Source organism: Schistocerca piceifrons, chromosome 9 (genome assembly GCF_021461385.2).
Source record: "Schistocerca piceifrons isolate TAMUIC-IGC-003096 chromosome 9, iqSchPice1.1, whole genome shotgun sequence".
NCBI classification, from domain to species: Eukaryota; Metazoa; Arthropoda; class Insecta; order Orthoptera; family Acrididae; genus Schistocerca; species Schistocerca piceifrons.
The window spans coordinates 118,543,249-118,558,814 of record NC_060146.1 but is presented as its reverse complement, the minus strand read 5'-3'; the positions used below and the strand labels follow the sequence as shown (position 1 = coordinate 118,558,814).

Genomic DNA, 15,566 nt, shown 5'->3' with positions numbered 1-15,566 from the left:
GTCATCACTGCCTTAATGAAACTGCTCTGAAGTCAGCATCACCATTCTTTTACTTCTTTGTGACGTATGTGATATCTCTCTGTTAGTAACCATCTGTGAATAATGAGATATTTAATAAGTAAGTAGTGTAACACCAAAAAATACTTTTTTAAGGTAATCTCCATCTATCTCATGGAGGAAAAAATCTTACCTTTATAGTAATATCCAAATGCGTGACAATGCGACTGATGTGTGTGCATGAGTGAAACAATACTGTTGTGGAAATGTAACAGTGATGTCTACACAATATCAAGTTCAACTGACAAATGAAATATTATATCAAATTAACACTGCAGGTGTATACCTACTATGTGTTGAGAAATCTTATACATGCCAGTGAGGTGGATGTTATAATACATAATACATCAGAAGACAAAGCATTGTTGTAACATGTACCTTTACATAGACTATCAGCTATCTAATACTGGCCAAGTTCAGTATCTATCTGATACAAATGTTAGAGTAAGGCACATTTTACATTCCTGACTCCAAGCTTCAATTTATATATTGTAGGAGTGGCTAACAAGGTATTCTTTTACTTTGTGTATAAATATTTCAGGATTCTCAATTTTCTCCTCATGACCAATGGCAAATAGTTATAGACTTTATCGCCAGAATATAAAACTCCATTCTGAACCTAGAGAGGAATGCAAGATCTATATGGAAATTATTTTTACTACTGGCATTGTGGTTATGAATTGCTGAATTCATGCTAAATTTATTGTTGTTACCAACCAACACAGCAAAAGCAGAATACTCCATATGTGAAGTACTATAGGGAAAAAAGTGCAAGAAAACTACAGTAGCAGCAAAAAGTTGTACAGTAATTCATACATCAGAAAGAGAAACAACAAAATTAAATCGCGTGGAAAGTTATAAATAATCATACAGGCACACATAATAAAACAAGTAATAAATCAAAATAAAATACAGAAATGATAGTGTTGACAATCCACTTCTAACAGGTAATGCATTTAAACATTATTGTATTAACATAGCTCAAAATCTGACCATTAGTAAATGTAATCCAAACACAAAGGCAGAAACTCCAATACTTGACATAACAATGTATGTATATCCAGTAACACCCAAAGAAGTACAAAGGGCTATCAGTAAATGACTAGTGGATTTGATGGTATCCTAGACAAAATTATTAAATATAGTTCTGATAATATTGTCTCTCAACTTGTTGACAAAACCAGTTACTAATTTGCAACAAAATTCTTTCCATGTGGACCCAGTTTATAAAAGTGGTGACATGTCTGACAGTAGAAACTTCATACCACTATCACTATTATCTCTACATTCAATAAACAATTGAAAGAATAAATTATGATAGATTACTAGACTTTCTAAACAAAAACCAAGTTCTGGTTAAGACACAGATGGTTTAAGAAAAAGAAAACCAACAAAAACAGTTCTCTTCAATTTCCTAAAGCTTGTTTTCAAAGCTGCAGAGAACAATTAACTTTCCAAAGCTTTTAGCCATGTAAATCACGATCTACTACTTTTAAAACTGTAATTATGATGTCCATGGTGTTTCCTGTGAGTCATATTTATCTGGGTGGAAACAAGGAATAGAAAGTTGTCAGGAAATAAAGTGTACAATTCTGAATATAAGAAAAATTAATCATGGAGTATCCCAGGATTGAGTACTGGATTGACTGTTACTCTTGGGTTTCAATAAAGGTGTACCACAATGATTTTCCACAGCAGATACTATTTTATTTGCAGCTGATACCAGCATAAAGAATGATTATGAATTGCAGCAGAAAATTTTCAAAACAGTAGAAGTAGCAGAAAAATACTTTTAAAAATCCTTGTCTAATTGTTAATGATAGGAGAAGTGTATGACTGAAATATATGTGGTACCCATATAAAGGTTGCATTAGGGAACCACCCAATTCAGGAAAAGAACTGTACGATTATGGATGGATGAACACTTAAGCTGGGAAAACCATATAGAAATTCTTAACAAAAAGTTAAGAAGTTAAGCAAGTGCTGTGTATGCGTTTTCTGCACTATTCACCTCTGAAGAAGAACATCTTCTGAAGCTTAGCAACTTTACCAATCTTGTTTATGCATCTATTGCTATACGCTGAGATTATATCTTTATTTTCTTCCATTATTTAAACTCTGGACGGGTATATCTTCCTTATCTCTTCTCAAATATCAGCTCAGACCTTAGCAAGTGTCATCGGTCTTAGTTCCTCCATTGGTAGGTAGCATTTCAGGCAGTAAATTTCCTGCAACAACATGGTTAACTGCCAGATTTACAGCTTCGTCCCAGTTCAAGTCTATGCATTGAAGAGACTTTGCAAAAGTTTGTTTCCAGGCGTTACAAGATCTTCCTCTACTTCTGTACTCACAACAGTGCTGATCTGTGGCTTCTTCCATCTTTCATTTGTAGAACATGCCTTGCAAGTTTAACCCTTCTTTCAGCAACAGTTGTATGCAGGCTGAATTGACTAATTCTTTTCAGCACTCCATCATCTGAAATGTGATCTTGATAAATGGTCTTCAGAATTCACATCAAGCATTGTTGATGAAAACATTGAGATTGTGTGCTGATTTTGTTGACTTTTCCAGGTCTCACATGCCAGAATGCCATCGATTGGATGATAGAGGAGTACAGCCAAAGCATTTTGGACACACTCATAGAGTCTAATTGCCATGTGAATCACATTTGTTGGAAGACTGCAGAAGCCTTCCCAAGTCTCCTGATGATGTCTGGATTGACATACCCACTGTTACCAACAAGGCTGACAAGATATAGAAATCTATTAACATCTTTTAGTATCTGTTGCACTGTAAATTGAGTAGGTACATTTCCACTTTTTATGGACATTGTTTCTATCGCTGTGTATTTGTAGCCCTACAAAACTGGCCATTCTGTCCAACATGGTAGACATTAGTTGTAAACTTTGTGGTGATTGTGTCAGAAGAACAGTGTCATCAGCAAAACACAGATCCATAAGGCCACATTGTTCATTAAGACATATGTCAATGTTGGAGTCGTCCAGAGTTTTTTCTCATTATGAAAATTACAACTAATATGAAAAGGAATGGTGACACAATGCATCCTTGTCTCCCATGTGTCAGAAAGCTAAAGAAAGGAATGCCCCATCTTCTGGTTCTTATTCATCAACTAGAATATAGATAACAAGTTTCTGAGAACATTGATGAGATGGTCAGGAATTCTTTATTAGCCATCAATATTCCACAAATTTCTAGGTGTGTAAAGTCAAATGCTTTTTTAGATCAATAAACTTTAGGTGCAGTGGACAGTTGAACTCTATGCATTGTTCACCTATGTTTCACACAACAAGTATTTGCTTGGAGCAGGATCTCCCACTTTGACAGCCAGCCTGTTTTTCTCATAGTTGACAATCTGCTGCTTCTTGTATCCTTTTTAGAAGAACAAGGCAAAAAGAGACCTGGCACCAAGAGAAATGTGGTATCTCTTCAATTTGTATGTTTGGTTAGAGTGGGTTAGTTAGTTAGTTACATTTTCCACAGATCATTTTGTATATATATATATTTTTGCACCATACGAATAAATGCAGCCTATTAATTGAAATTTGTAATATGTTTGACAGGAGAGGAAGACTCAAAGACATCACTGAAAGAAGAACTGAGGAGCTACGAGGAAGGGTTGGGTTCTGAAGGACTGGGCAGTACAGGTGCAAAACCAACTGGCATCACCTACTTAAAGAAGAGCTCCATACAACTGGTGGGTTTCCCCAATGTATGTGACATTCTTTGTTATTAGCTGTGCCAGTGTGATATGGAATAAGTATGTAATATTGTTTTCTGTTTCTTTTTAATGTTCAGGCACCACTGAAGAAATCACCCCTGTCTCCAGTTGTTGCACTTCCTGGTACCATGGTAGCTACCGGTGGACGGGTTCAAACAGCAACGCCAGGTGGGCGTGCGGAACCACTGAGAGTAGACCTCCGCTCACCTTCTGACAGGTATAACAATAGCATAGTTGATTGTAATGGCCAAATTAATTCCCACCTGGACCAAAGACATTTGGTAATTGCTGATCCCATGTAAGTAAAATAAATTGTAAAGTTTTTTCCCCATTTGATCCATAAACTAAATGAACTTGGTGATGATTAATTTAGAGGAAGAATATGACAATGTACTGAGGTATAAAATATGGAACTCAACTCTCTAATTATGAAAATGCAAATGCGTATGGTAATCATGTAAACAGTATACAAATAGGAGATGTGGTTTAGAACAAAAAAAAAAAAAAAAAAAAAAAATGGTTCAAATGGCTCTGAGCACTATGGGACTTAACATCTGAGGTCATCAGTCCCCTAGAACTTAGAACTACTTAAACCTAACTAACCTAAGGACATCACACACAGCCATGCCCGAGGCAGGATTCGAACCTGCGACCGTACCGGTCACGCGGGTTTAGAACAAAGGGCGGATACAACAGGACAGTACATTTTCCTCATGACTCTTCATTACACCCACAGAAACTGTAGTGAAGTATATTGGAAAAGGGAGTGCTAAAGGCTTTTGTCAAGCAGATGATGTCGCCATTTGGGGCCATACTAAGTTGGAGGTACCAACAACATTGAGCCTGAGGAACCCAAAGCTCAAAGAGTTTGGGTTATCTGGGAACTGAAACAAGATGTCAGCAGTGTGACTGAGTAGAACAGCCACTCCATGTAACTTATTTGTGGAGGGAAAGAAGATCAAGAGAATTAATAATTTCACATATCTTGATAGTGGCAGGCGATGGAAGAAGGGATATTCCCTGCTGTATTTGAAAAATGTCAGAGGGTTCCTTCATGAAATAATTCTGATTCTGTGGGGTGCAGATCTGAAATTACTGACTTGTTTATCTGGAGTGCATTTGCCCTGTCTGGATCTTCTTTCTTCTTTTTGTGGACTTCATCTCTTGTGCAGTCTGACCTGTGCTGGAGATAAAAATCATACTTATCTATGTCCAACAAGCTACCAAATAACTGAAGTCGCTGTTTAAAGATGTACAATTTTGCTTTGACAGTTGCATTATTACTAGTTTATAGGCAGTTGAGCATCCACTCTCTAACAGGTTTCAGAGCAGACACTCCAGCTGAACTAATTCCTCTTTCTTTTCATGACGTAGTCCATTGTCAAGGCATGTGCTGTTCCATGGAGCACAGCTAATCTCCAAGGCAGAGGCACAATTGCATGGAGTGCCAAACTAGTAAGCAGCGCAAAGTGTGACGAAACTGCCAGCGCCACCTCCTTCTTGCACAAAAGCTGCACCCATCACGATTTTCAACATGCACAAACAATACAAATTGTCCACACAATATGCATATCCAAACTCCCTAAACCTACTAATAACTATTAACTGTATGTTTGGTGATTGTCATTCATCAGTACTATAAACATCGTGCAACACATCACTTCACAGAAGTGATATGTTACACTTCAGAGTGTCAGTCTTGAATTTCTGAACAGAGTAACCAAAGGATCCAAAATCTTCAATCTAATACAAAGTCTTGTCTGGAATAAAGTATGTTCCTCTAAGAGCTGCACGGACTATGTTCAAAACTTTCCATCTGCCTGTCATGTCCTGTAATCTAGGGAGCTTTGCCATAGCCAAAAGGCACGTAAGTCAACCACAGGCTTGTAAAATTAAATTCCATAGATCTGCTCTACAAAAGACCAGGGGAGACAAGATTAGAAATAATCACATAGGGAGAGGCTTGCAGGTGGAAGTGACCTCTTGCAGCTTCTCACTGTGACATGGAACATAGTCAGTTTTGCAGTAGACAACTTAATTGCTCTAAGTGAAAGGAAAAAGCAGTATACAGATTTTATAATTGTAGACAGCCAGTACGCAAAAGAGGAAGAAGGTAAAACTGAATAAATTGTTCTAAGTATGATCATTACGGTAGGGAAGTGAACAGAACATTAGCTAAAATGTAATATGAGCATTACAATAGAGGAAGAGAATGGCACATTAGCTAAAATGTTAAGAATGGCTGATCACTTGGTCCTGCAAATATTTCTGTGGAATTATTGAAAGCTGGCTGACACCATGTGAAGAAAAGTATATTGCGTCTTATAAACAACTGTTGTCAACATACTGAAATGCAATAAGAGTAGAAAAGCTAATATATGGTTTCCATTTCCAAGTAGAGGAATAGATGAGACACTAGCTGCTACAGAGGCAGGTGTGAACTCTGGATAAGCCACTTATTTTGCAAAATTGTGTGTGAGAAAGTAAGGCAGAATATTCACCACCATATCAGGAAAGACCAGAGTTGTTTAAGACAGAACAGATCCTCTGTAGACAACTTCTGTGTTGAAACTTCCCAGTAGATTAAAACTGTGTGCGGGATCGAGACTAGAACTTGTGACCTTTGCCTTTCGCGGGCAAGTGCTCTACCAACTGACCTACCCAAACACGACTCACGCCCTGTCCTCACAGCTTTACTTCTGCCAGTACCTCATCTCCTACCTTCCAAACTTTACGCAAGCTCTCCTGCGAACCTTGCAGAACTAGCACTCCTGAAAGAAAGGATATTGCGGAGACATGGCTTAGCCACAGCCTGGGGGATGTTTCAAGAATGAAATTTCCACTCCGCGAAAGGCAAAGGTCCCGAGTTCGAGTATCGATCCAGCATACAGTTTTAATCTGCCAGGAAGTTTCGTATCAGCGCACACTCCACTGTACAGTGGAAATTTCATTCTTGAAACTTCTGTGTTTTACAACAGTTAATGGAAAAATTTATAGCAGTAGAGATGGAGTTACACATTACATTTGTAGATTTAGCAAAAGCTTATGCCATGTTTCCTAGAGCAAAACTGTGCAAAACTTTGAAAAATATGTATATGGAGACCATCTTTTACAGATTGTTATTGAAATGTACAGAGATATGGTATACATTAAAATTGGCTCAGAATGATCAGAACCTATTAATGTCACAAAAGCACTAAGACGCATATGCAGTATGTCTTCCACCTTGTTCAAGATATATGTAGAAGTGGCTCTCCTAATGTGGCGGAATGGGAATCATTGTTACTGATGTGCAGATATTTTCATGAAGTTTTGCTGATGATCATGCCATTCTAACATAAGATGAATACAATCTTAAGTTCGTGGTACATTTATATCAGGAATATGACAAATGGGGACTACAATAAGTGTAACAAAGACTGAATATCTGATGGTGAATAGTGACAATAGATGTGAAGTTCCCATCAATGACAGAGCAGTTATCAGACAGGCAGAAAAATTTAAATGTCTATGGGCATATGTTGGCCAAAGTAGACTGGGCAATACAGAAGTAAAATACAGCATATTGCTTCATGTGAAATGATCTATATTTAGGGATTTTATTGGAAAAGAGAGTTGCAGTCCATTGAGGAATGAGCCTACAGGCAATATTTTGATGAAAATTTTGATCTGTTTTTCCATATTCCAAAAAATGCTATTTTTCAAATAAATTATAAATTATAATGTATAAGTAGATTGCAAATGAAGAACAAATGAAACCGCTGACAGACGCTCATGACCAATATATGAGGAGAGCATTGGTAGCAAGAGAGAGCTGCCGCAAAGATTAAAGAAAACCCTCAAAAAGCTTCTTCCTTATGTAGTCACTGTGTATCATGCCTCCTATTTGAAAATAATGGTGTTAGACTTAATGAGGAATATTAGAGGTATATTACTGAAGATGGAATTGAGTAAACAAGCAGTTTAAGTGGTGGCGATGAAGGAAATGCTGTTGCTTCATAAATATTTGAGAGTCTTGTTCATATAAGACATTTGCTTCAAAATTATTTTTGTACTATTTGTCCTTGATTTGTGGAAACTAATATATGCTTTCCTATATAGCTCAGTAATAATAATTCCATACATAGGCAGATGTATCATACGATAATATCTGACCCGTAATTCCATATTTGTAATGTGACTCTTTGTGTGTGTGTGTGTGTGTGTGTGTGTGTGTGTGTGTGTGTGTGTGTGTGTGTGTGTGTGTGTGTGTGTGTTTGATGGAGAGAGTGAGAGAGAGAGAGAGAGAGAGAGAGAGAGAGAGAGAGAGAGGGGGGGGGGTGGAGGGGGGGGGGGGAATTTGCATGCATTCTTGTTTGCAAGTCATGTTAGCTGTAACAGCTTATTTTGACCTACAGTAGATGATGATGTCACAGTGACGTGATATAACATACATTTATATTTATCAGGGAGGTTCTACCACTTAGCCGCAATCGAATCGACATCGACAAAATGGGAGCGGCGACGTTGCTCGGTCGCCCGTCGCCCGGTCCCATCGACATCGACAAGATGAGTGTGGCACCCTTACTGGGAGAGAGTGGGGACGGCACGGCGATGGTGACATCTGCATCCCGGAGGTCGGCTCTGCCCCCTTCTGCACAGGAGAAGCATCCCCGCAGTCTCGTCCAGCAGGGCCGTGGGGAGCTCAAGCTCTCAGGTAAAGCAAATTTGCTCCTAGTCAACACAAGCCAGCTAATGTCGGAAGGAGCGCATCACTATAATTTCACTTATGTGATGCCTGCATTGAGTTTGTCCACCGTATTTCATATGATTGTGGCCATAGAGGCTAACTGTTGGTACTATTACTGTTATGAATAAACTGAATAGAGTTCTGCAGTGAATTCCAGAAAACACTGCAGGAAGAATGCCCAGTGCTCAAAATGTTGTGATGCAGTTCTGCAATATGAAGTAGAATTCTATATGGAGTAATGAAACTTGAAAATTATATGCAGAGAGAATATTAAATAATGTGTGCAACATAGTGACTAATGCCAGAATACTGACAGGCTTCCAACAAGGTAGTTCCACACTCACCAAGGTGCAGCTAAACACTACAACAACAGTGACTGCCCCCCTCCCCAATCGCAAACTCACTTTCCTTACTGAGTGGTTCACAGCTGCCCAACCAGATGAAATTGCAGGCTTTACATATATGTTGGCAGTGTAACTCAAGCCAATGCTGACCTCATCATTGATGGTTTTAGCCATGCTGTGTCGCGTTGCATCTTTATTGCGATATTGTCTGGCAATATAGAGTTTACTCGGGAGCTACGATTTCCTGTTATCCAATTTTGCTCACCTTGTTATGTATTCACACTTACCAACATCTCCCATTTGCATTTTGTTTCTCAAAGTGCTGGAGGTATTGCTAGAAGTTAAGAGTACAATCAAGTATCCAGCATCTTGCAATAACTGCGAGATCTCCCACAAACAGTATGTCTTATATTGCAGGCTCTAAAATTTTTTCCCCTGGGCTCTCCTTCATTACGAAAAACACTATCAGCCCCCTCCCCCAAGCATAATTCATTAATAAAAACATTTTTATATTTTCTTTGTCTTGATCTCGGTTTTACCAAATTCAGTGTAGAGGGATTTTATGCAACAGAAACCAAAACTACATAAATTATTGTAATGCAAATACAGAACAAGTTGTTTGTCTTTATCAAATTTACTTTATTCAAAAACTACAAAGTGCACAATATTTGCAATTCAGCAAATGAGGATTACAAGAGCATTGAAAATCTGAATTATGAAGTCCAGTATGATCGATGAGCTTGCTTATTAGAAGCAAGTTTCTCAAGACATGGTGTAATAGCAGAAATAGACATTTGAAATTGTTTACTTGAATTCAGCTTTGAACAGTAGTTTGACTTCATAGCTGCCAAAGCTGAAAAGCCAGTCTCCCACAAGTATGTTGTTGCAAAAGTAATTGTGATTGTCATTGCATTTTGGCTTAGCATTGGGAATTCATCGCTAATATGTAGCCAACACTCCAACAAAGACTTTGACACTTCAGTGAAGTACCACAAGTGAGATCAATAAGTTGTTCTCACTCTTTCATATTTAAATATGATAGTCCAGGAACATTGTTAAATGGATTTTTTGAATTAAATTTATAAGAATCATTGCTGAAATACTTTTTGGAGTGAACTTTTAGTGTTGAAAGATGATGAAGAAGACAGGCTTTTTTTTATCTCCATTGAAAGTATCAGATTATCTGTGTCTTGTAGCAGTGACTCTAGATTAGGGAACACATCTAGCATGCAACTTTTGCCACAGCTCTAATTACTTTATGAATGTCTTCACTTTTCCATTCCAAGATAGTACAGTTGCCTGATTGCCCTGAAGTGAAATGATATAAATATTTAGTTTCTCAAAAATGTCAGTGAGGTAAGCATTTTCAATAGAAAATGTCTGTTTCTGAAACAGTCTGCCAGAGAGTAACTGTCCTCAAACAAGAAACAGAATACCTCATTCTTCAGTTCAGACATTATTTGTAGTACTTTACCCTTTGAAAGCTATCATACATTACTAAAAAAAGAGATATTGAATATATTCAGCACCCATCTCCTCACAAAGCACTTTAAAAAGCGTCAAGCTTATAGATTTTTTTTTTTTTTTTGCTTTAATAATATTAACTGTCTCTATAACTGTTCGCAGAACTTCATTAAGACATGAGCTAAGTTCTTTAGTAGTCAGAGCCTCTCAGTGTATCATACAGTGAGTCCGTACTCTATTAGGAGCTGCAGCTTTTGATTGCAGTCCACCAAGAATTCCAGACAGTGAGTGAGCTCCGTGTATGCATGCTTCAGTGCACCTATTACATAATATCCTGTTTTGATTAAAAAAGAGTATTGATCATGTCAAAAAGACTTAAAGCGGTAACTGTTTTCAGCATCAACTCACAGAAAAGCAATTGCTCTTGAGTGTTAAACTCATCAACGAAACAAACATAAGCAATCATATGAGTATCTTTATGAATATCAGTTGCTTCATCCACTTTATTATACAGTTTATCAATTAACTGCTCGAGGAAAGAGTCATAAATGTCTAAAAGTCTTCTATGCACTGTGTTATTACAGATAGAAATACTTTTCAGTTGTTGAGCAAACGAATCACCAAATATTGTTAATACTGTATCAAACGATGCCGGTAAAACCAGAGTTTCTGAAACTGTGTTTCATTTCTTGCATTTAACAGTCCTATGCGAAATCTTGTATGGGGCTAAAAGGGCCATAGAATTCAAATTTCTCATTTTAGTAAAGTTTCTCTAGGCAGACAATAAAACATTTTGTTTGCTAACATTTCTTTTGTTTCTTCAATTATGTTTGGTTTCTCACATTGTTTGGTTTCTCACATTCAATAATCCTATGTAAAATCCGGTAAGAGACTAAAAGGGCCATAGAAATCACGTGCGTTGTTTAGCAAAAATCTTCTGGGTAGACAAGAAAACATTTAGTTTCCTGACAATCCTTTCGGTTTTCCAATTAATTCAGGATGTTTGGTTTCAAGATGTGTCTTTAACTTGTTAGGCTTCATGCTATCAGTAGCTAAAATGGTTAAACAGATCACACACTGTGGACGCCTCACCGTTGATTGTAGTTTTTGTGAATCCAGACAACAAATAGTTCTCATCATATCCTCTCATCCACCAGCACCCTCTCTCCTGCCAGTTAATGGACCACTGCTGTCTTCCTGTCTGTCACTAACCAGGAATCACTTCATACTGCAGTCAACTTATTCATGTGAAGTCTGAAAGACTGTAAGGCCACATCGAAATACATGAGACAAAGCTTGCACTGTGCACAATAATTAAGGATACGTTCACAGTGCAGCTGACAATAGGTGATTCCACCGATGGCTGACATCATCCAGCTCGCTGGATCATTTCAAACAATGCTAAAAACATGGCTGAAGTTTCATTGTTGTTGTCTAGACCTGTACAACACTGACATTGGGCGAAATTCAGTCCAGATCATTGGTATTTTCTTTGTTCAAAGGAAAAGATAAATGTAACTGTTTGTTAATAAGATTTTTTTTTAGCCATACCATGCCTCCTTTCCAGGCTATTCATGCACCCCTTGGCGGTTTGCACCCCACAGTTTGAGAACTACTGGTATATTGTTTACTCATTTACAATGAATATGCCTAACTGTTGGTTTATTATTCAGAACATAACAAACACATTAATATAAATTATGTCCAAAACAGTCTGTCTTAATTAAAGACTCCAGTTGAATATACATATAACAAGTTTTCTCTTGTGCCTATGATGTCATTGCCGTTGTCATGGCCGTTCTTCCATGGTTCACATGATACCTACAAGGTGGGACCAGAGTGCAAGAAATAAATCATCCACCCAGCAGGTACTGCGAATGCAGTAACATTTCTGTCATTGCCCCAGCTTGCAAGTATGCTGCATGCATCCGTTTCAGAGTACATGCATGCAAATAATACACACATCCAAGCACCAGGGTGCACCAATTCATTATTTACCACATTATTTGCAAATGTGGCATGGCATACCTTGACCTAATGGTGATGCACACAGTAAGATAATTGTGCAAGGAAACAGCAGTCACATACGTAGATGTAGTGTACCCAGTCTGCCGTACCACGGCTTTTCACAGTTGAAGGGCATCCAGTGAATGATAATAATGACACAGAATTAATTACTCAATCAACAACAAGTGTCAACAAGTGATGTTTAATGGAGTTATCATAAGTAATATCAGATATGCTGATGACACTGTCTTATTTGCAACCAGACTGGAAGAGAGGTAATACTGGGGGTCCATGTTTAAATGTCAAGAAGACAAAATGGATGGTTGTCAGAAGAAATTGGGACGAGATTCAGGGCACTCTTTCACTTGTTAGTGTTGAGATCAAAAGTGTTTCATCATATAAGTATGTGAGATGTCAAATTGACAAGAACTGGAATTTGTCTCAAGAAATTCACTGCAGAATTTAGGAGGCCAGAAGCTCTTTTCAGAAAATGAAGAAAGTTCTGACTAACCATTACAAAGATATTCCATTTCACACTCAGCTAATGTGATGCTACATGTTCATTATTCTACTCTGTGGAGCTGAGTCATTGGCTACTGAAGGATATTAAGGATACCACATACAAAGAAAAGATGTGAATGTGGCAGCACTGTAGCATAAGAACAAAGAATGAGAAATTACCAGTACTGTCAAGAGAAGAAAACTCTAAATCTTTGGTCATATATTGTGCACAACCAGTATAACCTGTTGCAAGTAATACTTCAAGGAAAGAAAAATGGCAGGTGTGGTCCAGGACATAGAGATTATTCTGGCTGAAGAACTGATTCAAGTGCTTTGGATTGTTCACTGTTCAGAAAATCCGAGGTCTGAAAACAGATCATGCTACTGATCGCCTATGTTATTGAAAGATGAGGTGCTAGAAGAAGAAGAAGAAGAAGAAAAAGAAAAGTCAACAACTTACTGGGCACTTGTCGCAAAAGAGATAGGCCGCTCCAGAGGAGCAATGCAAGTAATGAACCGTTTATCTACTTGGATACTGATGTTGAGTGAAGTGTTATTTGCACAGACTGTGAAGTGTATAGTGGCAAGCACAGAGACAAAAATAACTGCAGACTTGCTGTTCTGGCCCAGAGGATGCTCTCATGTATGACACTATGACACTACTGGAACTAGTGCCAGGGAAATACATGTAAATACAGTGTCATTTTGAACTCCACCAACAAACTTTCGGAGGTTGTTCAGGAATATTTTTTGAGTGTTTTGGTATTAGGGGCCCATGGTCTCTAAATGGATATGACGATGGGAGATGTGATGCTGCTAGAAGAATTTGACAGAGAACTGAAAGACCTAAATGGAAAAAAGGCCCAGGGAGTAGGTGACATTCCTTCATAATTATTGTGCTCCTAAGTAGAGCAAACTCTACAAGATAGGTGAAATATTCTCATACTTCAAGAAAAATGTAATGACTCCAAATTAAAAAAAAATTCTGGCACAAATTAGTTACAGAAGAAGAGAAAAACTGGTGAAGCCAATCTTGGAGAAGTTTGAGTTCTGGAGGAATGTAGGAACTTGCTGAGCCTATCTTTAAAGATAGTTTAAAGAGAGGCAAAACTACATGTGTAGAATTTGCTGATTTAGATGCGGCTTTTGACAGTATTGACTGGGCTACACTCTTTGAAATTATGAAGGTAGCAGGAATAAAATACTGGAGGTGAAAGTTTATTCATAACTTGTACAGAAACCATAGCACATTTCTAAGATTTGAAGAACATGGAAGGGAAGCAAGTGAGAGAAAAGAGTCACACAGGGTTGTAGGCTATCCCTGATGTTATTCAAGTTGTACATAGAGAGAAATAAAAATTTTGACAGTGACATTGTAATTGTCAGAAAGAGTAAAGAACTTGGAAGAGGAACGGAATGGACAGTGTCGTGAAAGGAGGATATTAGATGAACATCAACAAAATCATAACAAGGATAATGGAATATACTCAAATTAAATCATGTGATGCTGAGGGTATTAGACTAGGAAATGGAACACTATAAGTAGTAAATGAGATTTTTTTTTATTTTGCAAAAAAAGGGGATCAATGGCTTCCAAAGTAGGGAAGATATAAAATGCATACTGCCAGTAGCAAGAAAAAAATTTTTTGTTTGCATCAAATACAGATTTCACTTGAAAAGGAAGAAAAATCAGCCAACCAGTTGCATAACACAGCCTTGTTAGCTCTTGACCTATGTTTCAATAATTATAAAATGTTTGGAAGGAGTTTGTAATACCTAGAAATTACACATTGGTTACAGAAGGTTCAAGCAAAACAGAAATAGCAAATGCAGATAAAATACTATAAGCCAAGGGTACAAACTTACTTGTTACATGTTGTGTAGGGAAAAAAAAAGAAAAAAAAAGCTCCATCAGAACAGACATTAGAAGACCCAGCAGAGCTGACCGACCGCTGTGTCATACTCAGCTGTTAGGTGTCACTGGATGCAGATGTGGAGGGGCATGTGGTCAGCACACCGTTCTCCTGGCAGCTGTTGTTAGCTTTTGTTTTTGTGACCGGAGCCGCTAGTTCTCATCAATAAGCTCCTCAGCTGGCCTCACAAGGGCTGAGTGCACCCTGCTTGCCGACAGCACTTGGTAGACCTGGACGCTTGCCCATTCAGCTGCTAGCCATGTCCTACAGCACTCAACTGTGGTGAGCTGATGGGAACCAGTGTATTAGAATAAAACCATCTGGCTCTTGTCAAGTAACATTCACCTCAAGAACAATAAAATAACAAGTTCATTAGCAACATATATGTTGCTAGAGAAGAAAGATTCATCCATTCCATTGTATCTGTTAAATTGTTTTAGTGACACTATGTTTTTGTAGAATTTTTCTAGTATAATTAGTTTTAAGATAAGGGTTTTTTAATAACTTTTATTAGCATCATGGTAAAGGTAAATGTCAGCATGACGACCACATATTATTTTTATTTGTGAATTATCAGATGTAAGCTCCTCAGCTATTTGCACTTAAGCACGTACAATTTTTTTGTCCGTTGATTTTATTTAAACCACTCAGCATAAGAAATGCACACATTGTGCTGTCTGTGCAGAAATTACATTAACTTCAGAGCTAGTTTGTTAGTCAGTTCACAAATTTTATCCGTGAAGTTCACACTGATGTTATCTGATTATCATGAGGTGTTATTTTATTGTTTCTGAGGTGACTTTTACTTAACA

At 37.7% G+C, this 15,566-nt stretch overlaps 1 protein-coding gene across 1 annotated transcript in view; it reads left to right on the top strand.

Annotated features, from left to right (window-relative positions):
- LOC124717004 (centrosomal protein of 164 kDa) overlaps positions 1–15,566 on the top strand; it is a 630,067-nt gene that overhangs the window by 407,517 nt on the left and 206,984 nt on the right. Inside the window, exons 4-6 of the mRNA XM_047243631.1 lie at positions 3,639–3,787; positions 3,874–4,013; positions 8,245–8,492. Coding sequence (XP_047099587.1) covers positions 3,639–3,787; positions 3,874–4,013; positions 8,245–8,492 — 537 coding nt within the window. The remainder of the gene's footprint in view (positions 1–3,638; positions 3,788–3,873; positions 4,014–8,244; positions 8,493–15,566) is intronic.